The 27,782-nt window shown below is 43.0% G+C and overlaps 1 protein-coding gene and 1 pseudogene across 7 annotated transcripts; one reads left to right on the forward strand and one right to left on the reverse strand.

Moving 5' to 3' along the window:
- Positions 1-374: 374 nt before the first annotated feature.
- Positions 375-5,229, reverse strand: LOC123995609 (annotated as a pseudogene).
- A 5,986-nt stretch (positions 5,230-11,215) lies between these two features.
- LOC123994524 (serine/threonine-protein phosphatase 6 regulatory subunit 2-like) lies at positions 11,216-27,118 on the forward strand. 7 transcript variants are annotated; one of them, XM_046297217.1, is made up of 23 exons: positions 11,216-11,532; positions 14,986-15,153; positions 16,236-16,490; positions 19,873-20,059; positions 20,148-20,285; positions 20,421-20,486; positions 20,598-20,824; positions 21,138-21,264; positions 21,558-21,710; positions 21,909-22,151; positions 22,736-22,800; positions 22,937-23,052; positions 23,180-23,265; positions 23,411-23,491; positions 23,569-23,666; positions 23,821-23,878; positions 23,979-24,106; positions 24,229-24,413; positions 24,529-24,673; positions 24,871-24,953; positions 25,082-25,280; positions 25,669-25,785; positions 26,112-27,118. In XM_046297217.1, the coding sequence occupies exons 3-23, from the start codon at positions 16,264-16,266 to the stop codon at positions 26,164-26,166; spliced, it is 2,784 nt and encodes a 927-aa protein (XP_046153173.1). In that variant the 5' UTR covers positions 11,216-11,532; positions 14,986-15,153; positions 16,236-16,263; the 3' UTR covers positions 26,167-27,118. The 7 variants fall into 7 exon arrangements, with proteins under 7 accessions (XP_046153173.1, XP_046153174.1, XP_046153175.1 ...); XM_046297218.1 differs by having other exon boundaries at positions 26,115-27,118; XM_046297219.1 differs by having other exon boundaries at positions 25,088-25,280.
- The last annotated feature ends 664 nt before the right edge of the window (positions 27,119-27,782 follow it).

Here is a 27,782-nt window from a genome sequence, read left to right on the forward strand (position 1 = left end):
TTTTGTCCTTGACATAATTACAGTGCCACCCCTCTCAAAATGTATTTATTTTCTCCCAGCAGCCGTCTTCTCTTTTATCACGTTTTGTTCAATCATGTGACATGACCTGGATTTCTACTTTTATTTTAAGCTCTTTCCAGAAATGAGAAAAAAGCAATTAAGCAATTGTCTGAAGGACGGTGTTGTACCATCTGACATAAAAAGGGGGACAGTTTGATGAAAAAGCTTTAAAAGGTTAAAATCCAGGTCATGCGATTAACCAACACACAGAGCTCCCTCCACAATGTCAAATGTTAGATCATACACTGCCCCCTACTGAACTGGATGAAACAGTTTCCACAACTAATAATATTGAAAAATAATGAGATTTAACGCTTTGTTAGAAAATATTTATTGAGACGTCATCAATCCAAAATTTTTCAAGATACAACAATGTCCATTGGAGACAAATACAGGAGCGATTCAAATGTATTGTTGCTCATTTGACAGTCCAAAAGGTTCATATCAATAAAAGTGAACAGCTACATACATACATTCACCATAGACTAGTCTCTTTAAAATGTTTCCATAGAAATTACAGTCCTACAGAACCCAGAGACTCATGTTCACATTATTCAAACCAGTGGAGAGGAAAAGGGACAAGTCAAACAATGCCCCTGACTTTGTGGGGAGTTGAGAGTTTACTGATAATAAGGGCGGTAGCGGGACTGATCGGGGTGATGGGGTCCAGGCATCTGGCCCTGAGGTGGGGGGCCCTGCATCCTTGGAGGAGGAGGCCCTCTAGGGGTAGGCCACATCCCAGGGCTCAGACCCCCTTGCTGGTTAAAAGGGGGACTGAGTGTGCCCTGGTCCTCGGGGAATTGCTGCATGGAGTTAGGGTTGTAGTGGTGGGGAGGGGGGCGTTGACTGGAGGACCACCGTGTTGAGGTGGGGGGCCTGGAGGAGGGTGGTTCATGTAGGGGGCATCTGACCCATGATGTGTCCTGGCGGGGGGTAATGGGAGGGGGTGCGTTGGACATAGGCGGGGAGGGCCGGCCTGGTTGTACACCATGTGGGGTGTCCCAGAGCCCTGGGGCGGGTGCTGCATGGGGTGGTTGATGGGTGGAGGGGGAGGAGGTGGAGGGCCATAGTGCTGTTGCGGTGGTGCCATCATGTGGTGGGGATGGGACACTACAGGCTGACCAGGGTAGTCCCCAGGATGGTGGTGTGGGGGTGGAGCAGGGCCCGGGCCAGGAGGGAGAGGGTCACGGGAGGAAGAGGTGGAGGAAGAAGCAGAGTCATCCTGGATTGGCACGGTGATGAGGTTGCTGCGTGCGCGTGTAGTTACTGTGGCAATACGGAAGGTCTCCTGGGAAAGAGGAGGTGCATCATGGGAAGCCGGTGGTGGCTGACCGTAGGGGTCATGACCCCCGTGTTGGAGAGGGGGCGGGAGGTGCCCTTGGGTCTTGGGCAGGTGAGGCGGGGGCACGCGGAAGCGGTCAGGAACTTCTGTGGATGGGGGAAGGTGCAGGGCATCCTGGCGGCTTGCCAAAGCCTTGGCTGCCCTCATGTGGCGGTGGTTGATGTGGGCTTGCAGGTCACGCTGGGAAAGGTAGGTGCGCTTGCAGCCCTTCACAATGCTGCACATGTAGAGGGAGCCCCGCAGACACTGTTCGATGCGCTGGACCGGGTCTGTGCAGCTGAAGAGCTGCATACTAAACAACACAAAAGGTTGAGTTAGTAAGTGCAGTCAGCAACCACTAGGCAAATCAGTTATATGACATTTTTATTTTATTTTTTATAATGACGGCAGCCTGGACTCGAACCAGGGTCTGTAGTGACGCCTCCAGCACTGAGATGCAGTACCTTACAACGCTGCCCCACTCGGGAGCCCTGTATATGGACAGTTGAATACACTAGTGCAACGATTCTCAACTGCTGGGACGTTTTCAATGGGTCGCGAGTAGTAATGGGGAAATATTTCCAGCCAATTGTGTAGAAAGTAGGTTCATTAAGAAGCTTTGTTCAACAGTGTACACTAGTGGCGCCTAATGGTCAAAATAATTTACAACAGCCAAATTGGTATAGATGACATCACACATGCCTTCACACTTTATCTTCTCCCGAAACCAATCAGGTGGTTGTTCGACAAAACGAAGCACCGGACGTCATTGATCATGTGCTTCTGATAATGTGATACAAGCCTCGGCACACTGTTTCGAAGCAAACTGCTTAGCGATTTTGATGCATGCCCCGGGGCTCCGGTATCAAACGTAACGTCACTAGACATGGCTGTCTGAGTATATATATATTTTTTACTTAAACAACTACAACCAGTAAGAACATGTGTAGAAATTATAATGAACATTGTACTGCCATCCTGTTAGAAGGTAACAGATTATTTTATTACAATGGTTAAGATGCATTTTCATTGTGTTCCATGGTGTTATTCGCCCCCTAGTGGAGCTTTCTGGTACTTAGAAAGACTACGCAAACAGGAAGTAGAGAATTCGTTCTGCACGCATAGAAGCAGCTAAAAACAATGCTACGGTGCAGGTCTTTCAGTGTAGATATTTCTTGTCACGCTTCAGCCTTAGAAAATATTTGTTTGTAAGTTCGATTCAAGCATTTAGCTAGTGATGATAATCTTGTTATTGATAGAGTTGCTTACATGTTGGTTGCATTTACTCACACAAATAGCAGTGCCTTTCATGTATGCCGTTAGCTGTATTACTTTGCTCGTGCGTCATGCAAACTAATTGTAAAATATATATATAATTTTTTTTTTTAAACCTTTCTTTAACCAGGCAAGTCAGTTAAGAACATATTCTTATTTTCAATGACGGCCTGGGAACAGTGGGTTAACTGCCTGTTCAGGGGCAGAACGACAGATTTGTACCTTGTCAGCTCGGGGGGTTTGAACTCACAACCTTCCGGTTACTAGTCCAACGCTCTAACCACTAGGCTACGCTGCCGCCCCAATTGTAAAATATACAATACTGTAGTTTTGTTACTGTTTCTAGTGTAATATGCTTTGTTATTCTACATAGATGGTTGTACATTATTAGAGTAATGAAAGGAGTTAGCCAATTACCATATGAGTAACAATTAGCTATATGGTTTGGCATCATGCCAGATGCATGGTACCTTAGGACGTGCTTTGTATTTATGCAACTTCAAATGTATAATGTACAGCTACAGTATATCGGTGTGAATTGAATAATAAAGTATATTCTTTTCTGTATTTTGCAGTTTCACAACATAAATGTTTTCAATATATTAATTCAAGAAAAGTCACAACTTGGGAGTTTTATTGAGGACTTAGTTGTTAGCTATCTGTCTAGTTGTGCATGGGAATGCAACTAAAGGGCAGAGTAAACATACTTTTAAAAAATATATATAATTTAATCTCTTTACCATTTTTGTTCAATCAAAGTATTTTTTATATAGCTATTAGCAGAGCTATTTAGCAGATCTGGTTGATGTTGTGGTCTCAAACAAGTGAGCTTATTAACATTCTTCATCAAGCATATGAGATTTTAAAAACAAATTTTGACAATGAAAAGGTGGGAATGTTTTTCTCTTGTCATATAATTGCTCCCTTTACTATCAATATAGCATTCAAAATATTTTTACAGACTGCATTAGGGATATTTTTTGTTTCACAATGCAAATATTGACTGAGACAAGCTGGTTTAATTTGGGTCCAGAGGCAAAACCAGTTGAGAACCCCTGCACTAGGATATGTTAAAAAAAATAATAATAATGTCAAGAGCTTACCCTGGGCACATCTTGTCTCCCTTCTTCTCGTGGAGCAAAGCACACTCATAACAGAATACATGTTTGCATGGAATCTGGTGAGTTAATACAGATAATAACATTATAAGCTGCTGCACTCATAGCCTCTTACTATAAAAAAAAGTAATTAAGAGACGCAACACACTATGTAAAACGTGCTCGAAGAGACATACCATACGTCCATAGATCCTTATGGGCAGACCACACTTGTCACAAAAGTGTGCTGGAATGTCATCCTTTTCACCTATCAAATTCAACTGTGGGGAAAAGACCAAGAGGTTTATGACACAGTAATGATGTAGGTGGAATGCATTCCTGCACCCCCCCCCCCCACAATAGAAATTTAAACACTACCTTAAAGTCCCAAAACATTTGCTGGGGGAACTTCCGTTGACTTGCAAACACATCCCCAGCCTTGGTACCACAGTCGAACCTCTCCTCTTGCTTGAAGCTAAAACTCTCTAGAAACACAGATATGTTGCCTTACAGTAGTCCCATATGAAAGCTTGCTTCTATGACCTAGCAACAGGTTTCCGTATCCCAATCCTAGCCCCTGGAAATTAAAACAACGAGATGAGAAAGCACTTGTGGCTGGCTAACCTTCATCCCCGGCCTGGGGTTTGGAGGGCTGCCTGCCCATGGGTCTTTGTGTCCGGGGAGCAGGTTTGCTCCTGATGGTTGGTTTGGAGATTAGTTTGATGGGGATGCGTCTGCGGACATCAGGGCCCCCAAGACTCCCCGAGCCGTCCGTGCCTTGCAGGTCATTGTCTGTGGGGGAACGATGGGTCATTCAAAATGTCAGTGACCAGAGTCAGTCATCTGCTACCAAGCGAACAGTTACATGATACTTTCTACTAGCATTGACACTATAACCACGATAAATAGTTTAGCGAAGCGCTAGTGTTTCCTTTTTGCCAACGCTAACATTGTCTGGAGTTTCAGAAGTTGATGGGAGAATGCAAACCTTAGCTAGCACATAGTCTAAGCTACAAACATAACATTATTTATTCTGAATATGTTGTCAAGGTTAGAGTATTGTCCTGACAATTTAAGTTATTAGCTTAGCACTGGCAGATCAACTCCAACCGCCACTTTATTCTAAAAGTATAGCTAGCTACTACTGTAACAACACAGATCTGTGGACGCTAACGCTAGCAATATATTAGCTCTTTAGCTAGCAGTGGGCTGGCAACGAGAGGTTGCTACAAGGCCGCAATTTTTGTACTTTAAACACTCCACTCATAATACTTGTAAAGTATAATTGAATATGAATACGTTTGAAATTGAAATCTATTTCGCTGTGTATCAAGTTAAATCTACTGATACACAAATAAAACTAAAATACAGCTGAACCTGGAGTCATTTGTCGCTTACCAATTTGGTCCATAATTCACCGCAATGCAGTATGGGAAAGTATAATAAAAGGGGAGGAGTTGAGTTCAACCACTGAGGGGATGTCACCAGCACCACAGTCAAAGTCACAAACCCCGCCCATATCTACAATTGACCTTTTTAAAATCTTAAACCTAACCCTAACCTCAACCCTAACCACACTGCTAACATTATGCCTAACCTCAAATGAAGACCAAAAAGCATATTTTTGTATTTTTTTTAATTAATTAAATTTTTATTAACAACAAATCAATACAGGAAGTACATGTGGAAACACAAGTATATTTAAATAATATACAAAGGACAATTGGGCTAAGGGGAACAATATCACATTGCACAAGGACCTTAAGGGACATACATACACTTATAATTCCAACAGGTTTTTGTTTAGTATAGTAATTAATTGTCTTAAAATACAGTTCAATTTATTTTTGTAAGGTAAGAAATGTGGTGTTTTGTTTGTAAACTTACATTTGTGACTATGAAATTTGGCCAAAAGAATAATGAAATGAATTACATAAAATTGTTCCATCTTATTTCTATCATAGGGAAAGAATCCAAGCAGTACATCTATCCACAATAGTGTGAAATCTTCATAAATGTGTTCAATTATAAATCTACTGATGTCTTGCCACAGATTCCTTACATGAATACATTGCCAAAAAAAGATGCAACACCGTTTCTGGGTGGTCATTACAAAAGGTACAATTTGAGTTGATGTTTTCCTTAAACTTCTTCATATAGTAGTTGGCAGGATAATATTTATGAATAATTTTAAAGGAAACTTCCTTAATTTTGTTACAAGTAGGAATGTGTGTGGCAACATCAAAACTTTTTTCCTACAAATATTATCAATAAATCTGTTCCAATAAGGCATGACATAATGTATAGATACAACATCCTGCTGAAACAAGGTTCGTATTGCTCTGTTGTTGAATGGATTTAAAATTTAAAAAAATCTTTCATACTGATGAGTCAACAGGGTCAATGGAAGGTAGGCTCTGAGGGTCAGGTCTTTCCTACTGATGAGTCAACAGGGTCAATGGAAGGTAGGCTCTGAGGGTCAGGTCTTGACGCGTTCCTGAATAATAAAGAAACACCTGAGGGAATGGCATCTAAAACAATTGCAAAATCTTTAGGTGTTACAGTGACCTTGTAAAGTGATAAGAATTCCTTATAACTAAGAAAAAACACCCTCTGCATTTACCAGTTGGCTCACCCATATGATATTATTTTGGAACCAATATTCTAAAAACAAAGAAGCATTTTTATACAATATGTCGCGATTATTCCATATATAATATCTGTGTGGAGAAAAATTATACTTATAAATTAAGGACCATGACAAGAAAACCTGCTGATGAAAACAGATTCAGTACAACTTTATCACTATTATAATTGCAAACCATCACATTCCGAGTGTAGAATAATACCACCAAAGGTATTTTTCATTGTAGTGACCAGATCCATGGGAAAGACAAATATCTTTACCCCACTGTGACCTCCAGAAGTTGGCATCAGCCCGAAATTTAGTGAGATTCTTGAAAAAAGCACAAATCTGTTCGAAATTGTTTAGAAACTAAAAAATAAGGCCTTGTGCTTCACATTGTTTCGTAACCCCCTAGCATTAAGAGAAACTATAGACAAAGACAAAACAACAAAGATTATAGAACAGTATAAACTGTAGGATGAGTCAAAAACGTATGAGCAGTGAACGTAAGCGACAAGGAACCGAGATCTGCAACCATTTAAGTACATTTAAAGTGAAAATAGCTTATTCCATAACTCTGAGCTAGATGTTATCCGATTTTGAAATTCAACTTATCAGAAAATTATGTTCAAGACCAAACCAAGGGTTCTCTGTAGTAAGATAGACTAAAAACCACCCGTAGTGTAATCAGGAACTATTCTGAGAAATAAGATACAAAATAATCATTTAAATACAAATACAAATACTTGCACTGCAAGTGTAAACTCGTCCGACGTCATAAAACGTCATCAGAAGTGTCCGCTTAATTTGAGGGCTGAGGGGGGAGGGTGTGTCTTTTACGTGTTTGGAATGAGGCCAAACTCATGTGCAGAAATAACGGCCGTCACGCGTCAAATTGTGCATGTTGCCAAATCAAAGGCACTCCTTCAATATTAAGTCGTTTTTGACCAAAAAAATAAAACGTGTCTGTTTTTGCCTTTGTCTAGGTTGTAGTCATAGCATCTTCTGCTCCTAAAGACATTGACTCAAATGTGGGTTATGCCTTTAGATTTTGAGAAAATTAACAACTAAGGAATAATTTTTCACTTCTCTCATTGACTTCTCAAACCAACAAACCACAGTCTGGTCTGCTTTGTCTACTTATAGCAAGCGTTCACGAAAGTCTCGCGATGTTGTACCTCTAGGTTTAACAACTGTTGTGGTTGAACGCAGCAATACATGAAAAATTAAAAATCCATGGACAGTGCAGATGATGCATGGTCATAAATAAATGTAAATAAATTGATTATCTTTTGATGGAATTAACAAAGACCTCTAGTCCAATCTAGTGGGAAAATGCCTTATCAGAGGAGCAGGCCAAGACCATTAGGTCCACTATCCTAAACAGTAATGTCGCAGACAGGAGAGGTCATATATACTTGTGATTTATTTACATTAATATGCAGCTCATTGTCAACAATCCACTTAAGCCCCAACCTGGTCCCAATGTATTGAAAACTGTAGCAGACAGACATCAAATTCCCCATGTATGCATCCAGGAGCTGGTGAATAAAAAAAATAAAAATCAACTCTTTATCCCAATCATAATGTAATAATGGAAATTATATTGTTTGATAAATCGACAGTCTCAACGGAGAACAGCAAAGATTTATAGTTTATTTCTCGTCTCTCTCTGAAGTCTTTGCGCAAAGAAAGGTCGACGGACCAAGATTCAAAGGTCAGATTAGGAAGGAAGAGGTGGTGTTTGCTCAGTTTTGTCTAGGACAGTGTACATTGCACTCGTCATTACATCTGGTTGGCAAGGATGTAATGCATGGTTTGTGTCTGGAGTGTATGGTCGATGAAAAGGTGGAGCGTGTTGTGACATTCAACTGAGACTGCTCTTCTCTGTATCACGGAGGCGCTCCGCACTGCTAAAGCTAACTCTCTCTCCTCTGCTCTCATCCTTCTAGACCTATCGGCTGCCTTCGATACTGTGAACCATCAGATCCTCCTCTCCACCCTCTCCGAGTTGGGCATCTCCGGCGCGGCCCACGCTTGGATTGCGTCCTACCTGACAGGTCGCTCCTACCAGGTGGCGTGGCGAGAATCTGTCTCCTCACCACGCGCTCTCACCACTGGTGTCCCCCAGGGCTCTGTTCTAGGCCCTCTCCTATTCTCGCTATACACCAAGTCACTTGGCTCTGTCATAACCTCACATGGTCTCTCCTATCATTGCTATGCAGACGACACACAATTAATCTTCTCCTTTCCCCCTTCTGATGACCAGGTGGCGAATCGCATCTCTGCATGTCTGGCAGACATATCAGTGTGGATGACGGATCACCACCTCAAGCTGAACCTCGGCAAGACGGAGCTGCTCTTCCTCCCGGGAAGGACTGCCCGTTCCATGATCTCGCCATCACGGTTGACAACTCCATTGTGTCCTCCTCCCAGAGCGCTAAGAACCTTGGCGTGATCCTGGACAACACCCTGTCGTTCTCAACTAACATCAAGGCGGTGGCCCGTTCCTGTAGGTTCATGCTCTACAACATCCGCAGAGTACGACCCTGCCTCACACTGGAAGCGGCGCAGGTCCTAATCCAGGCACTTGTCATCTCCCGTCTGGATTACTGCAACTCGCTGTTGGCTGGGCTCCCTGCCTGTGCCATTAAACCCCTACAACTCATCCAGAACGCCGCAGCCCGTCTGGTGTTCAACCTTCCCAAGTTCTCTCACGTCACCCCGCTCCTCCGCTCTCTCCGCTGGCTTCCAGTTGAAGCTCGCATCCGCTACAAGACCATGGTGCTTGCCTACGGAGCTGTGAGGGGAACGGCACCTCAGTACCTCCAGGCTCTGATCAGGCCCTACACCCAAACAAGGGCGCTGCGTTCATCCACCTCTGGCCTGCTCGCCTCCCTACCACTGAGGAAGTACAGTTCCCGCTCAGCCCAGTCAAAACTGGGCTGACTTTTACATAAGTCCTTTGTATTGGTGTAGACTTGACGGACCAGATGGGACTCATTCCCACCCAAACTAAAAGGAGAAACCAATGTTTTCTCTGGTAGGCACAACCTACCTGGCACCCCTATAAATAATAACCTCAAGTCAAAACCGTTACAGTGTGTTGTTATATTGTTGTAATTATGTTGAAGAGCGGGAAAGATTGAAGTGTAGAGTCATTGAGGTTGGACAGGTTTGGGTGGATTTGGAAGGAATGGGGAAGGGTCTGTTAGAAGTTAGTAGGGCTCTTTTAAATGTTCTTAATAGTACAGTTAGGTAGGTGGATTTATGTTTATCGGTTTGCTTCCTTTATACATGCAGAGCTAATGTAAACTGTGATTGACCACACACTCCAGCACAGTAGGTGGCAGCATCCACCTTAAAGTTTGTGTTTTGGAAGCGGGTGGTTTGAGTAAAAAAAGAAGATCATGATGACAGACCTTTTTATACAGTTTCTTGACTGTGTCGAGCTCGCTAATACTCACAGAAATTCAAGCTAGACTGTCAGGGAGTATACACTAAAGTATATACTAAAATTACTCAATATACACTGAACAAAAATATAAACGCAACATTTAATTTGTTGGACCCATGTTTCATGAGCTGAAATAAAAGATCCCAGAAATGTTCCATATGCACAGGGTTGTCAAATTTTATGCACAATGTGTTTACATTCCTGTTAGTGAGCATCTCTCCTTTGCCAAGACAATCCATCCACCTGACAGGTGTGGCATATTAAGAAGCTGATTAAACAGCATTAATTACACAGGTGCACCTTGTGCTGGGGACAATAAAATGCCATTCTGAAATGTTATGTTTTGTCACACAACACAATGCCACAGATGTCTCAAGTTTTGAGTGAGCATGCAATTGGTATGCTGACTGCAGGAATGTCCACCAGAGCTGTTGTCAGATAATGTAATGTATCTACCATAAGCTGCCTCAAACTGGTTTTAGAGAATTTGGTAGTATGTCCAACTGGCTTCATAACTACAGACCACCTGTATTGCGTCGTGTGGGCGAGCGGTTTGCTGATGTCAACATTGTGAACAGAGTGGTGGCGGTGGGGTTATGCTATGGGCAGGCATAAGCATGATAATGCACGGCCCCATGTAGCAAGGATCTGTACATAAGCTGAAAATGTCCCAGTTCTTCCATGGCCTGCATACTCACCAGACATGTCACCCATTGAGCACGTTTGGGATGCTCTGGACTGACTGTGTACCACAGGCATAGCGTGTTCCAGTTCCCGCCAATATCCACAACTTCGCACAGCCATTGAAGAAAATTATGGGACCACATTCCACGAGCCATAATCAACAGCCTGATCAACTTTATGAGAAGGAAATGTGCTGCGCTGCATGAGGCAAATGGTGGTCACACCAGATACTGACTGGTTTTCTAATCCATGCCCCTACCTTTTAAAAAAGTTATCTGTGACCAACAGATGCATATCTCTATTCCCAGTCATGTGAAATCCAATTAATTAATTCAAATAGATTGATTTGCTTATATGAATTGTAACTCAGTAACATCTTTGAAATTGTTGCATTTTGTGTTTATATTTGATCAGTATACTTTAAAATGACTAAAACCAAATCGAAACTGTGTCGAAATGATAATGGGCCTATTTTATACAGTTTATTTAATGTGTCCTGCTCCCTAATAATCACGGAAATTAAAGATAAACAGGGTGTATCGAAAATTAGAAAAACGGTGGATAGAGGACTATATTTTGCAAATGTAGATGGTGAGGTACAGTAACATAACCAATTTTCAGTGAGGCCCCGGGGCAAAATGATTTTGACACCCAGGCCATAGAAGAAGTCAATGTGCACGCCCCTGCGCGCCTCCGCGAGAATATTCGCCATTTTGTTTCGAAAATATGACCGAGTTTTTCCTGCTTTAGCTTGTAACAGGCTAGCTTTTGAATGTATGTACTGTAGAGGACATACATAGATATTACGCGTACTAATATTGAATATACAAGGTACACATGTGAGGCCTGTCCGTTGCCACGTCGCAAGAGATTAATATCCGTGTCACCAGGTTGACAGATACTTTGCTCATACTGCTCGTCAGCCTGAACCATCAAAACAAATCACATTTGGCTAGCTCGCTAACTAACGTTAGCCATACAGACGAGTGGATTGCAAACTTTGAACAACACGGTAAGTTTCTCGACCAAAGTTGGCTAGCTAAAGCTGGTGAGTTATTTGTGCTTGGCGATATAAAATACATGGTTAAGCTATCAGTACCTAGTTAGCTGAAGAGGGTTAGCTAGCTTTTGCCAATTTAGCAAGCTAAAGTTATGCTAATGTTAACGTTAGCTGATAGTTATCGGACTCGGAGAGACACTAACGCCGACACCCAGCCCTTTAACCATCTGGCGACAAAGTTGAGGATAATTTGCCCAAGTCCTTGTGCTAAAGCTAGCTAAATTTAATGCTAACGTTAAATTAGCTAACTACCTGGATAGCTAGGGGCTCGGGATTCTCTCCGCCTTTGACTGTCGAATCCATCTGGCTTAGCCAATCTACTTAGCTAACTGAATTAGGTTGCTTGCTAATGTGTCCTAACTAACGTTAATACTAGCTGACGTTAGCTGCTGCTGTTCAGACATTCGACGTTAACAAGACCAAAAAGAGAAGTGAAGTTCGTTCAAGATCATGTCTTGGTTGCAAGAAATGCTAACTATCTAACATGTTCCTTCTTGCATTCGTGAAGATATACTTGTTGCGGAAAATTCCACACCGTTGTAAAATTATAGTTGTCTAGAAACAAATCGACGGTCTTGGAATTTCTATCCATTGAACAAACAAACTCAACCCCGTTTCCAACTGCAGGGCACGGGTTTGGCACTGGCAGCTTTAGCTTATAAATAATCAATGTCAAATCTCAAAGTAGTGAATAGAAGTAGCCAGCAAGTATTACTGTAGTGACTTGTGAAGTAAACAGAAATGTGAGCTTCCAACACTCAGCAGTTGATGTGCATTTCTTGCCAAGGCCACCAACATATCATTTTACAGTTCTACAGAACAGACAAGGAGTGATAGTAGACCCTAAAGGGTTATTCATCTTGCAACTGTTTTTTCAAAGACATTATCGACACGGAAAAGTAGAATTGGTGGAGTGTTGAGGTGAATTAAAGAATGTAAAAATGTTTACATGAGAAAATACTACAAATAATATACACTTTGACAACTGTAGCAATGATACATGTCCATTGGAGAGTGGGGGCAGGATAAGTATACTGCCTGCATCTAAGTAATGGAAACGGGAGAGAAGGCTGTGGCTGAGGTCCTTGATAGGCCTACAGACAAAACAAAATGGTCAAGTTTGTAATAAAGCAATTACTCAAAACCAACCACATCTTGAATCCTAGGTATATGGTGGCAACAAGAAAGAGCATCTTAAATGAGGCTCCCTGTTGCTACTTTTGTTAGCAACTCATGGAGAAGCACACCTGCAGGTGCTTAGCAGTGCAGCCAACTGAGACTGATAAGCACCTAATTAGGAAATGGTAGAGCCTGGCTATGTCCCAATTATCTTCGATAGCCTCCTGTCCCTAACAACTCTCCTTCATATCCACCGATTGTAGTAGACTTTATACGTTTCCACCATTTTTCTTTTACATATCTAATCAGTGGTCACGAAGGTGAGGAAACAAGGAAAGGAAGCCATCTAAGATTTGTGACAGCCTGCCCTCTGTTTGCTCTGTCTATGCTGCGTTCATGTGCTATCAGAGTTATCAGAAATTCCTAGTTCCGACTGGGATGTTTCACTTAAACGACCCTCCAATTCTGAATTACAAGTGTGGAAACTCTGAGAAAATTGTTGACGTTATTGACAACTACAACCTTATAAAGAAGCTAGATTGACCATATTGTCAATGTTAAGGAAGCTAGAAAACTTGTATTATTACCAATGTTAGCTAGCTTATCAAGCTAACTAAAATCTTGTTGGTTGACGAATTGTTCCGATCAAAAAGCACATGAATGAAATGGTCGTATATCCGACATCACAACTAGGAAATAGGAATGTCTGAAGAGCGTGTGAACGAACGCTGCATTACTATGCTGCCCCATAAGCCACTTGCTTTGCTTAATGACAGGCTACTGTTGGGTCATAGCATCCAGTTGATTGCTCTTCAACCATTGCTCCTCTTTTCATCATTTACTCTATTAGCCAGTGGACGGTTTTGCTGAGGATGCCCCTGGTGAGTTCTATTTTAGATGAGAAGTCAAGTTTGAGCTTTTTCCTGTGTAGCATCCACAGGGGAGCACTCTAGGGGTTATTGTTGCACTAGTGTGCTCTTTGTAAATGTATGCCAGATGGACTCTCCTGCATGTGCAGGATTGTCCAAATAAGAGGAAAGAGTAGGAAACACTTTGATTTTCTTTTTCAGACCCATTGTTGTGTGGGCGGCCAGTCGGTGTAATATTGCACTGGCCAGCACATTTGTCTTTTGTTGACTAAGCAAGTTGGTTTGATTTGGTCCCTTCCAACATATCTGAATAATGGTCTTGATAGGCTAGTTAGTGTGTTTATCATAGCAACAATGGGCAACAGATTTTTCAAACTATTCTAATTTCCTGTCTATAGTTGTGGTTGCCTAGACCTATAGCTAGGTTGTTCAGTGTGAAATGCTGATGTCAAGAACAGTGAAGTAGCTAGAGCTAACCACAACCTTTTCACATTAGTGATGTATGAGTGAGGGTCCAGGAAAGGGTAGTGTGCACTAGATGCATTTACTTTTGCATATCTTTTAAAGCATACAGATAATAATGTTAATTGTAGTAGCTAGGCAGCTTACCCTGCTAGTCAGCCCGGTGTTCATACATTAGACTTCAGACAAAGTACTCATTAATTTGACTTTAATTGGTAGCCTTTGCAAGCCTATAATCCATTTCAAAATGCTTATCTCATTTCATAAAGCATTTGTATAGTCCTAACAAGACCCAAAGCATGCATCTGGGATTTTAAGATTTTCCAGCCAGCATCTCTTAGTTGGTGTGCCTGTATTTCTGTGTGAGCCTCTCCATTGTTGGCCTAAATGCCATTCACTACTGTCTTCAAGTAATTAAGTTAGCTGAAGTTCTTTTATTGTTAGTGTTCTTGACGACACAACAATAAGCGTTGCACATTTCACCGTTGTTAGGCTAAGTTGTATTGATATATAACGTTAGACTAGGCCTAGTTCTCTTCTTTTTTTTATAAGCCACAAGGCAAGTCGGTGCAGGCCGTTGGCACATCAGTTCATTGACTCATTCATAACTGAAAGCTAAGAATTCTATAGAAGCACGTTGGCTTAGGTTTCGGCTGCCCAAAGCTAAGATTTCTAAAGTCAAACCCCGCTACAGCTTTCTCACTAGCAATCTACTAACTAGAAGGCTAGGACATGATCTTATAACTAATGGCAGCCAGACAAACGTCTTTCTTGAAAAGCTCTGTTTAGAATTCTTGTGATGTCGAGTAGTCTGAGTAAATCTGATGCAACACATGCATCTTGCTTAAAGATGACTATGCAAATACTGCTGTTGACTAATAATAGATGCCTTTGAGATCTGATGCAAGGTCCTATATGAATTGAATTATAATTTATTGTAACCCCCTTCTCTCAGGTTATGGTGAGCCTTTCAGTGTGTTGTGTACTAAGGATGCCTGTGTTCTAAGAGGAGACCCATGCTGATAAATGCCAGGTCTCGCCACGCTCTCTGCCGTCTGCACAAACACAAATGCCTGCCTGTCTGAGGGAGATCTGATTAAAGATACCCACATTTCTTCTACTGGTAAGCACATCTCAAATGATATCTGTAATGAGTTTGTTGTTCATGTGTGGACAGAGCCAGTGACCATGTTGATGTTTTTAGATGTTCCTGCCTCATTGTTTTCATCCGTTTCTTTGTGTATTTCTCCGGTTACCCTCCCCACCGCATGAACTTCAGCTCTTTTAATCTCCCTTTTCTTCCTCTAAAATAAAAATAGGTCAACTAATACATCATCATGAGTAGCCTAGCAATAGTTGGCTAGGTCAACCAATACATCACCATGAGTAGCTAGATCAACCAATACATACATCATCATGAGTAGCCTAGCAATAGTTGGCTCGGTCAACTAATACATCACCATGGGTAGCCAAGCTATAGTTGGCTAGGTCAACCAATACATCACTGAGTAGCCTAGCTATAGTTGGCGAGGTCAACTAATACATCATCATGAGTAGCTTAGCAATAGTTGGTGAGGTCAACTAATACATCATCATGAGTAGCCTAGCTATAGTTGACTAGGTCAACCAATACATCTTCATGAGTAGCCTAGCTTTAGTTGGCTAGGTCAACCAATACATCATCATGAGTTGCCTAGCTTTAGTTGGCTAGGTCAACCAATACATCATCATGAGTTGCCTAGCAATACATCATCATGAGTAGCCTAGCTTTAGTTGGCTAGGTCAACCAATACATCATCATGAGTAGCCTAGCTTTAGTTGGCTAGGTCAACCAATACATCATCATGAGTAGCCTAGCTTTAGTTGGCTAGGTCAACCAATACATCATCATGAGTAGCCTAGCTTTAGTTGGCTAGGTCAACCAATAGAGGCCAAGTTTTTGAGTGTATGCATTCTTTAAAAATGGAGAGGGACAGTTCATTGCTTGCTCAGAAGGTAGTCAGGGAGATGAAGTGTCTGGTGATCTTGTAGAGGGCTACATAACCACCAGAAATATATAGCAAAACTCGATGTTAAAAAAACTAAACGGCTGATGATTATAATAAAATGAAAACCCTTATTTAAAGGAGCTCTCTGCTTAGGATGCTACTAGGGCGACATGCCATCATTGCATCCCTCTCTCTCTGACTCTCTCCTTCCTTCTAGGGCTGTGTCCCCTGTCCAAGCAGCCACCATGTTCTGGAAGTTTGACCTGCACACCACGTCCCACATCGACCAGCTGCTGGACCGGGAGGACGTGACGTTGCGGGAGCTCATGGAGGAGGATGATGTCCTGCAGGAGTGCAAGGCCCAGAACCGCCGGCTGCTGCTCTTCCTCTCCCAGGATCACTGCATGACAGAGCTGGTCAACCTCATCACCACAGAGCCCCCTGCTGACCTAGAGGAGAAGAGCCGCTTTAAGTGAGAAAGGGTCACCCGAGGGGGAAGAGGGATGGGCTGAATGTGGCTGCTCAACACACGTGTATACTATGTAATTATTGTAAGAAAATTTGTGCTTCACAAAATATACTTTTAATGAAATAAATATTCAAATACACCCTATGCTTAAGCCATCACGGACTGACCTTTCCTCTAAAGACCAGTTGTGCAAAATGAAAGGGGCTTGTCCGTAACATGCTCTGACATGGCGTGGGTTCTATGCTCAGTGGATAAGTACCAACTGCCAAGTTTCAACCTAAGACCAGCATGCATACACTCTATTACATTCTTTGTTTTCCTGTGATTCTCAATGTCTAACAAACTGAGATCCCTGTCTAGAGTGGAAGAGCTTGTGGCTGTGGGGTCTTTGCCTTGTCACCGAGAGGTTGGGAGTTCAAATCCAGTTATGTCTGGAGTTGGTTGAATGGCAGCTGTGATGATTAGAGGTAAAAGGGGCTGGAGCACCATGGCCACTTGATATTGAAATACAGCTTTTGCCTAGAAAAACAAAAGCCTTGTTCACGTTGGCAGTTTGAAGTGACTCGAATCTGTTCTTTTTCTCTTGCAGTGTGAATTTCCATAAAGCACATGGAATCAGATATTTCAAGCCACATTTCAAACCACGGCTACAAATCCGACTCATGGCCATGCAACTTGTCTGAACAGTCAAATCTGATTTATTTACTTTGTTTACTGTTATTTGGCATATCTTGGTGCTTGCTAGCTACTCCGCTACCACCTGTTCTTGTCAAAAATATAACTAGCTTGTTAATTGTTTAGAAATGAGTGAATGTGCTAGAAAGCTAGCTAGTTGAGTGCTGTGGCTTGCTACAAAAGACTCATTTTGGAAGTTGTATCATGTTATCTTTGATGCTTCAACATTGTTATTTTAAGATTTCCAACATTCAAAGCATCTGGGACACGTCCATGGCCGATGTTGTGATCACCTTAGCTTGCTACATAACTTTGAATAATAGGACGCACGAGCACCATCACCAATCAATCTACACCACTGTGCACACACCCGTTGTTACCATTACAACACCACTGTGCACACACCCGTCGTTATTAACTAGTGAGCTAATTACTGCTGTCTGAGCACACACAACCGATTTGGTCACTTCTAACGTTTGAACAGTCAGTATTCCAAAACTGATTCCAGCATTAAGGTCTGCATTGCCCACTTTTTGGGGAAATAATCACTGCTATGAATGTGGGGGTAGGGGCGGGTTTATCCCATCTGCTCATCACTCCCTTCCAACACCACTGTCCTCCAACCATTTGGGTCAGCACCTCCCCAATAACATGAATAAAACCAGCAAAGTTAAATTTGAACCCATAACCATCAGTGTGGGAGGAAAGGTTCTTACCCCAGAGCCACAACACCTTCACAGTTCATACATGCCTCTGCATATGATAGATATTGAGAATTGTGGAAGCACAAACAAACACAACCAGTTAGCTTGCAACCCACAACCATCAGTTTAAGGCAAGGTTCTTACTCAGAGCCACTGAGTACTTCACTATATATGCTCTCTTCACACAGTTGTAGAGGTTGAGTAGAACAAACAAGCACAGCAAGCTAGATTCAAACCTTTGGCCCAATGCTTGAGGCAATGGTCTTACCTCATACTCCCAAAAATACACAGTTCTCTTCAAATATTTGATGTTGAGAATTGTTTTAAAAAAACACATTTGAACCCACAAGTTTATATGTGAGGCCAGGTTGTTACCTCTCACCCACTGTCTCCTATATGGCAAATATATAAGTTGGGATTAAATAACATTGTGGGTTATATAATAGGCATTGTGGCTTTTAGAGGCAATATCGATTGAGCAGACATATTCAATTATTGCATCTCAGTGCAAGAGGCGTCACTACAGTCTCTTGTTCGAATCCAGGCTGCATCCGGCTATGATTGGGAGTCCCATAGGGCGGCTCACAATTGGCCCATCGTCATCCAGGTTTGGTTGGGGTAGGCCGTCATTGTAAATAAGAATTTGTTCTCAACTGACTTGCCCAGTTAAATAAAGGCTAAATGCACTGCTCAAATTTTTTAAGGGAACACTTAAACAACACAAACAATCCAAGTCAATCACACTTCTGTGAAATCAAACTGTCCACTTAGGAAGCAACACTGATTGACAAATTGCACATGCTGTTGTGCAAATGGAATAGACAACAGGTGGAAATTATAGACAATAGCGCCTCCATGCTTTGGACACTACGCTGACAGACACAGCAAACCTTCTTGCCACAGCTCGCATTTATGTGCCATCCTGGATGAGCTGCACTACCTGAGCCACTTGTGTGGGTTGTAGACTCCGTCTCATGCTACCACTAGAGTGAAAGCACCGCCAGCATTCAAAAGTGACCAAAACATCAGCCAGGAAGCATTGGAACTGAGAAGTGGTCTGTGGTCACCACCTGCAGAACCACTCCTTTATTAGGGGTGTCTTACTAATTGCCTATAATTTCCACCTGTTGTCTATTCCATTTGCACAACAGCATGTGAAATTTATTGTCAATCAGTGTTGCTTCCTAAGTGGACATTTCACAGAAGTGTGATTGACTTGGAGTTACGTTGTGTTGTATAAGTGTTCCCTTTTATTGTTTTGAGCAGTGTATATTTTTTATACTGTGAATGGGATCTCTGCAAAAACGGGAACATTGCCTTTAAAAGCCACAATGCCTATAACTCGTAATTTGATTGAATCCTGAATTTAGTGGGAGCCAAGATATGTTTATGAAGGCTTTTAAGGTTGAAGATTGATAATTTACAGTAGAAACACCGTTTTGAACTCACAATGTCATGAACTGGGAACAGAACTACCAGTGCCATGGTAGATGCCTCTAAATTAGTTCATGTTTTTAGGTTGATCCTTCTAATGTAACAGAAGAGTACAACAGGTGGCGTTGGGTTTGAAACATGCCCAGAGATCCTATTACATTACTATTCTAATTCCTAATTGTATGCATGCCCTCTTGTGGACAACATCTTGCCCTCGAAAGTAGCTGACAAGACACAAAGAACACCAAATAGGCCCTGTTTCCCAAAAGCATCTTAATGCCAGAGTTAGGATAGGATGCTATGGTTCTAACGAAGAACTTAGCCTTAAGATACTTTTGGGAAACTGGGTCCTGGTCATGAATGGGTCTGTTAGCAGAGCATACACAATGTGGTCTTCAGTATACTCAGTCCAATAAACATGAATTCAGAATTGATGAGATGAGCATTGTCAGAATATTTCCAAACATCGTAAAAGTTATATTTCAAGAATTAATACAGACTGTACACCTCCCTCCCACACAGCCTTTCCTTAGACTGTTTCTCCCCCTCATCCTGTTGTCCCCTCGCTACAGGTTCCCTAATATCGCCTGTGAGCTCTTGACATCAGATGTGTCCCTCATCAATGACAAGTTGGGCGGGGACGAGTCACTCCTGGAGACTCTCTACCACTTCCTGGAGCAGGAACTGCCCCTCAACCCACTACTAGCCAGCTTCTTCAGCAAGACCATCGGCAACCTCATCGCTAGGAAAACAGAACAGGTAACCACAATGCCCAAGCAGTTATAAAGGTGGATATAGAAAGTGTAAGGACCTACCTGGAGCTCACCAAATGTCTCTCTTGTGCCAGGTAATTTCCTTCCTGAGGAAAAAGGATGGCTTCATCGGCCTGGTGCTGAAACACATCGACGCCTCCGCCATGATGGACCTGCTGCTTCGCCTCATCAGCTGTGTGGAGCCTGCCCCCTTGAGACAGGAGGTCCTCAATGTAAGCTGCCACTGTCTGCTAGCCGTTCCTGTTCTCATAAATCTTGTTCAATTATAAATATAATTTCTTATTGACCTGGACGTCTTGTATTTCTCTCATTCATTCCCTGTCATTATTTTTCTTTCCTTATCTCAGTGGCTGAGCGAAGAGAAGCTAATTCAGAGACTGACAGAGCTCATCCACACAGGCAAAGATGAGGAAGTGAGTCATAGACCTTAAACTGATATTTCAGAATTCTCCTGGACAAGGCACGGCAGTTGATATGAATTATCTGGTCAGAAGTATGAATCCTTTTTTATTTATTTTTTCCAGAGACAATCAAATGCGTCCCAGACGCTTTGTGACATCATCCGCCTTAGTCGAGACCAGGCCAATCAGATGCAGGAGAATGTCGAGGCCGACCCCTTATTGGCTGTTCTAGAGTCACAGGAGAGCGTAGCTGGGCTCCTGAAGACCATGTTTGAGGGGGAGAGGAGTGAGGCCTCCATTGTTAACGGAACTCAAGTGCTACTTACCTTACTGGAGACCAGGAGGTCCGGGTGAGTGGAACAACTGTTCTCTCTCCTCTCTCTCCATTGCCTTGTCCAGAAACAACCTCTAGCCACTTGTGGAGATCTCAAAAGGATATGATAGATTTAAGCAATATGGTAATACATCCACCTTGCCTTCTGATAGGCTGTCTGGATTCCTCACCACTTTGCTTACACCTGACTAATCCTCTCAGATCTCCCAAATGCTTAAGGCAGGGGTAGGGGCTCGAGGTTGTTTCTGGACAGGGACCATCTCTCCAGCTATTTTAGCATGTGAACATATTTTTCCTAATCCCTCCCTTTTTATCTCTTTCTGTCCCAGGTTGGAGGGGCTGATGGATCTCTATTCTCAGGGATATGAAAGGTCTTACACTGTCAACAGCAGTATTCTACATGCCATTGAGCCCCATCTAAAGGACTTCCAGCAGCTTCTCCTGAACCCCCCCAAGGTAAGGATATACAGTAAGGCCGTATGGCTGATCAATTTACAGTGGTCTGTGAGTACTAAGAAAGAAAGAAACATGAAACATACAAATAATACTTGGTTAAAATGTTCTTATTTGATTATGTTGGAGGCTAACAGACTGCAGTAGAATTCAAACCATACTTTTATAAATAAGCTGTTCAGGGTGTTTACCTCAGCTCCAACCATTAACACACAATTGAATCAACTTGTTCAACACAGTTCTTCCTGTATACATTGGACTGTTGAGTAATTGAATTGAACATGGTGTGTGTGTAGAAAAGTGCAATACTGACGACCGTTGGCCTTCTGGAGGAGCCGCTGGGGAACGCCCGCCTTCACGTGGCCCGGCTAGTGGCCGCCCTGCTGCAGACCAGCGCCCCCAGTGTCTGTCAAGAGCTCTGCAAGCTCACCACAATGGACCAGCTACTGGTGTGTCTGCACCGCCGGGTTTCATCAACTTGTCATTCTCTTACTCTTTCGCATTCATTCATTTGTTCACACTCTGGCACTTTCTTTTCTTTTATTCACTTCCTCTCCTTTCTGTTGTTCACACTCACATTCTTGCTCTCTCTTGTTCTGTCTCCCACCATCGGTCACCATGGTTCTCTCGTTCTTTGCTCTCCACAGGACCTGTTCTTCAAGTACTCATGGAATAACTTCTTGCACTTCCAAGTGGAGCTGTGTGTGGCGTCCATCCTGAACCACTCTGTCCCAGAGGAGCGGCCCATCCCTGGCCTCCAGAACCACGAGGAAGAGAAGCCCCCAGCAGGCCCAGAGAACCAGGGGGAGGCAGTAGGTGAGGCTGGGGAGCCAGCCAAGGCCAGCGACCCGGTGGAGGAGACCACCCTTCACAACTCCCTGGTGGCACATGTAGGTGGCTTGGTAGCTCTGCATTTATCTGTCTATGTGCAGTAATAGTCTAGTGTAAAACATAACATTTAATTTTCTTATGAGCCCTTCCCTACAATGTAAAATCAATCAACGTGCAGAGGTAGTCTATGTACATGAAGGCAGGATAAAGTGACTAGGTATCAAGATAGATGAGTCCAAAAAAGAACAGAGTAGCAGCAGCATATAATGTGTGAAAGTGCGTGAATGTCATTGAAGTGTGTATATATAGTCTAGAGCAGGGGTGTTCAACTCCCACCATACGAGGTCCAAAGCCTGCTGGTTTTCTGTTCTACCTGATTATTAATTGCACCCAATCAGTTCCCACTTAGAGGGAAACAATGAAAAAGCACAGTGGAACTGGTCCAGAGTTGAGTTTGAAAGGTCTAGTGAGTGTGCGTAGTCAGTGCAGATAGTTTGGGTACCATTAATTTACAATTTTGCAGTCTTATGGCTTGGGGGTTGAAGCCGTCTCGGAGCCTGTTTGGTCCGAGAGCGTTATACATTATTATTCTGTTTTTATGTTGTCTCTGAATTTATTTATTTTTCTTCTATTTCCTCCCCAGCTCTTCCAGAAGTGTCGGTTGGTACAGAGGATCCTGGACGCCTGGGAGGAGAACGATCAAATACAGTAAGACATGTCAGACACTCAAATCCGGGGAACTGCTTTTAGTATTGTCCAGTATTGTTTCACTGCAATGGTGGTATCTAGCATGATAGTAATGTCTGTTAGAGGTCATTAACCGGTGTGTGGTTTTGTCTCTCAGGGCGGAGGGCGGCGCTAGGAGAGGTAACATGGGTCACCTGACCAGGATGGCCAACATGGTGGTACAGAACCTAGAGAAAGGACCAGTCCAGTCCCAGATCAGTGACCTCATCAAAGGTATGTGTGTTTTGATGAACTGCCAGATTACCACTCCTGTATTCATAAAAGAATAGCAAAGAATGTTCCACTGCCGGTTACTGTGCCTGGGTGAGTCCTCAGTTAGAACTGGACTGTGATATTGCAGAGTTGCCAGAGGACTGCAAAGGACGCTGGGAGAGCTTTGTGGATGAGACCCTGAGAGAGACCAACAGGAGAAACACAGTGGAACTGGTATCAACCATTCAGTCACCATCTCTGTCTCTCTCCAACACACAGACACCCTTTTTTTTCTTGCTCAATCACACAAGCATTCCCTTCTACACATTCTGTCTGTCATTTCCTCACTCTAATTCTCTGTCTGTCCTGTGTGTCCCAGGTGAGCACCCATAACCTGCACTCCTCCAGTGAAGATGATGATATGGAGAGTCCCTTCCCCAACGATCTGTCACTCCAACAGGTAGAAAGCCACAGCACCATGACAACACATTTGTCTGCCCATGAGGACAGATCATTATTTCATGTCCCCCCCCCCAGGCTTTCTCAGACTATCAGATCCAGCAGATGACTGCCAACTTTGTGGATCAGTTTGGGTTCAACGATGAGGAGTTCAGTGAGCATGATGAAAACATCAAGTGAGTTTAGTCATCCGTTCCACTATTCCTTCTCCAATAACCAGAAATCAGCTTTGAAAGAGACTGTACAGCAGTTTGCTATGACAAAGACCTCTGGGGTGGCTAACAGCTGCTGTTTGCATTAAACGCTATTTTGTTTCCTTCCTTTCCTAAGTGCCACATTTGACCGGATTGCAGAAATAAACTTCAATCTAGATGCTGATGATAATAGTGTAAGTTGTTGTATTGTTCTGTAATGTCTATCAGCTTCATTGTGTGTGTAGTGAAAGTTAATTGTTTACATGCGTTTCCCTCTCCCTGTGTTGAATGCAGGCCAACGCTACTGCCTTTGAGGCCTGCTGTAAAGAGAGGATACGTCAGTTTGACGATGCTGAAGAGGAGGAGGACATTTGGGAGGAGAAGGAGATTAACTATGCAACACAAGTCAAATCCAGAACACGGTTGGTAAAAATTCAAGATCCAAAAACCAAGTAGGGGATGTTATGCCAATGTGCAGCTCTCGCCCTCGATTTCTCTTTTTCTCATCAAACCGCTCTTCTTTCTCTCCGTGTGTGTGTGTCAGGTTTGGGGTGTCCCACACCTCAGAGAGCAGCTCCAGAAGCAGTCTGGAGAACGGGGGTCGGGAGCGGGACCGCGGGTCGGGCTCAGACGAGGACGAGGACTCCAGACAGAGCGCCTCAGATCCAGGCAGCCTGAAGGAGAGCAAGGACAACACTCCCAGTACGCCTGGCAGTCAATCAGCTATTTGTAAACTATGCTTATTACCCATATTTACTCAATCAATTAGACAGTCATCATGAATGGTTTCCACTTTGCGAAAACCATTGTACACTTTTTCCTCTTACCATGTTATCATGTGAAGGTCCAAGCTGGACAGCGAGTTTCGGGGAAGCTGGGGGTAACTCGTCCTCTCCGGGTCCTGCAGGCTGGGATTCCCCAGGGGGGAGTGGAGGAGACAAACAAGAGGCAGGTTGGGCCAACTTCACGGAGTTCCAACCTTTCAGCAGGTGGGAACCAAACACTCCATACAATTTTATATACATTTGATGTTAGTGTCTGGGATATTGTAACTTGTCAATTTATCAAACTGTTTTTAGTAAGACCTTTTTTAAATCACCAACATAAGACCTTGTTGTTTACTTCATTGTGTTACATACCAAGTGGTGTGTTCTCTGTACCTGAAGCTTACCTCCTCTCCCTGCAGCCCAGAGGTTGGCCCTAGATGCAGCTCTCCCGTAGGCAGCAGTGACGCAGACAAACAAGTCAAACCGGGTCCGGACAAGAGTGGTGAGTGTGGGATGAAGGGAGGTTTCAGCCACCTGACATTTGGCTTAGCTCCCCCTTGTGGAGACGGTCATTATTGCATTTGAGAACAATAAAACGTTTTACAAGGCTTTCATTACTTAACACACAAGCCAAAGTGATTGTGTGTCCAGGTGCAAGCCCCTCTCCCGGTGGTGAGTGGCCGGTGGGTGAAGGTAGGAAGGCTCCCCTCGTAGCCTCAGATAGCAGCTCCTCCGGGGGCTCCGACAGCGAGGAGGACGACAAGACTGCCGCCGCCGCCGCAACGGAAACCACCAGCTCGGGCGCCAACAAGAAAGCAGAAGTCAAAAGGTTGGTTTAACATGAGGTACAGACTCGTCATACTCACACAGTCAATGCTAAATCATTTTCTGTAGAAGTCCATTCAAGCCTTAGTACCCATGTAAATAAACATCTATATTTGAAACATAACTACCACATTGAAGTAATTATACACTGGACTTGAACTGAAATGACTGGATTCAGAGTTTGGAAATCCAGGGAGCTTCCCATGAGCTATGAATGTGCTTTACTGAAGAGGAAGAATCACTAGCATTTTAAATATGAGTTCAAGTGGTTAAACTACCAAAATATGGTTCAACTCAAAACACTCTTCACATGTTTATTTTCTACACACACACACTTCTGTTGATCACTGACTAACAAGCAAAAAAAACCTAACTTTTTCTCTGTGCTACAGTGAGAACCCCATCCCTCTGGAAAAACTGTCCCTCACAGATGCCCCCAAGTCCCCCCCAAAGGCACAGCTTGCAGCAGACACACCGCCAGCCTCGACCCCCACCCATCAGACAGACAAGTAGGTGCCAGCTTGTGTGTGTACAAATAATGCATGCTTGCACGTAGAAATCTCAGGCAGATCAGGGCTAAATATATTCTAGCAACCCGGTTTCCTTTTCCTAACAGCCAGAGCCAAGCCACACATCTGGACGTTGAACAATAGCATTGCTAGTTGCCAGCGTTGTGAGCCTGTAGAAGTATTTACTGTGAACTCTAGCCTGCCAGCAAAGGAGAGGTGGTCTGCAATGTTGGATTATGTTATCACCCTCTCACTTTGTCTTCATCTTCCTCACTTTCTTAAATCGCTTATCTCTATACCCTCTTCTCCCCCCCCCCCCCGCCCTCCAGAGAGGATCCACCCCAGTGCCCAGAGATGCCAGCAGTCAACGGGCCTGTCTGAGGGGAAGACAGTCCTAAACCCCAGACTGGTGTGACAGACTGTGCCATTTCCAGGGAGACCACCCTCTCCCAAATAACCTCACTGCAACCTACAGTGTTTTAATGAATCACACTGCCATGTTATTGGACCTGGACACTGCCAATCAGCACCAATAATGAGGCGGGACGTGTAAAAGCAACCAATAGGCAGAACAGTGTAGAGGAAATTGTCTTCAAAGCCTTTTCTGATGTTGCTCATAAGTACTTGTGGTTTTAATGTAGCAGTGATCTTTTAAACAACCGAAATCCGAAAGGAGTATAAAGTTTTTTTCTGAAGGATTTGTTCTCACTCTTTTCACAAACGGTTGGACCTGAGTGGTAAGGAGCGGATAGCACAGGTTAACTTAACAAAATGATGCCTCAACAATAAATACCTTTCTGAAATATTTTTCTCCTTGAGAGCTTAAAAAGGCACTTATGCAGCCATTTTTACTGTACATTATAGGACAATGTTATGTTCTACCCTCAGCTCCGTTGGCCATCTTGTCTGTCTCTCAGATCAAGGTTTTTTACCAAACCTGCTCTTTTTTTGTCATGGAAAAACATCTTTATTCTTGTACCTCACTAGTTCTCTGAATGTTTTAAAGTGTCCCAAGGAAAAGGAACACAGTTCTATAATCTTCTGCTCATGTGCAATAATGACAATTAGCCATTTTATTTAAATCAACTTTTAGTGTTGTCGAAAGGAAGACTCATTCGGTATAGTTATGGGCCAACTAATTTGGATATAACCTAAAAACTCTAGGTTTTGATTTGTCTTGTGTTATTGCATGTATAACCGGTTCTCCGTTGACCTAGCTCGTGAGCTGAGACCTGATTGTATTAGACTTTTTATTTGCTATCCCCCTTAAAATCAACCAAACATGATCTACCTATATTCAAATATCTACATTTTAAAGTAATTTTACAAGCAATCTTGAGATTACCGTGTGTTAATGTTCCATTTTTCCCCAAACGCTTACAGGGCAGGAACTGACTTTGCACCAGATAGGGGTGAAGGTCAGCGTTGGGTTCTGCTAAATACTTCATCTCTCTAGTGCAGGGGTACTCCGGGCAGAGCAAAATTCATTAAGTGGTACATCAACCAGTGTATTTAGTCATTTGACACCTAGCAAGTTGTGTGGTTGACCACATGAATAGCAAAGTACTTAAAGGGAGATTTCACTGATCCAACAATTGGATGGATGACAACCATAGTGCTTTCACCCATCCAATCATGTCTGATCACCTTCAGGCAGAGAGGAAGGGGAGGATGCATTGGCGTTTCCCTCATTTTGGGACTGTGACCAGAATGGAGGTGTGTCTTGATGCCAAGTTGTTTCAATCTAAATATATAAAAGTGTGAGCGTAGAACAGATGCTTTGTGTTACCAAGTTAATGTCTTGGCTTGTGAAAGCATCAGCTTTCCTTACACCCTGTCATCTCCATCACTTTACATTTTGTGAACATCTTTAATAGCATGTTATCCTGCCATGGTTAAGTTTAGGGTTGAACAGTAGATTCTGACCTGACAACATTTTCTTCAAAAAAGTGCATGTTCTTACTTGGCCAGTCTGATTTGTCTGTCTGTCTCCTGCC

Source organism: Oncorhynchus gorbuscha, linkage group LG14 (assembly GCF_021184085.1).
Source record: "Oncorhynchus gorbuscha isolate QuinsamMale2020 ecotype Even-year linkage group LG14, OgorEven_v1.0, whole genome shotgun sequence".
Classification (NCBI taxonomy): domain Eukaryota; kingdom Metazoa; phylum Chordata; class Actinopteri; order Salmoniformes; family Salmonidae; genus Oncorhynchus; species Oncorhynchus gorbuscha.

Excerpts from the sequence above, each read along its gene's own strand:
- LOC123994524 (XM_046297217.1), top strand. The coding sequence starts at position 16,264 with ATGTTCTGGAAGTTTGACCTGCACACCACGTCCCACATCGACCAGCTG. Across the intron at positions 20,825-21,137 it reads CTGGAGACCAGGAGGTCCGG|GTTGGAGGGGCTGATGGATC; the intron begins GTGAGTGGAACA and ends TTTCTGTCCCAG. Across the intron at positions 24,674-24,870 it reads GAGTTCCAACCTTTCAGCAG|CCCAGAGGTTGGCCCTAGAT; the intron begins GTGGGAACCAAA and ends CTCTCCCTGCAG.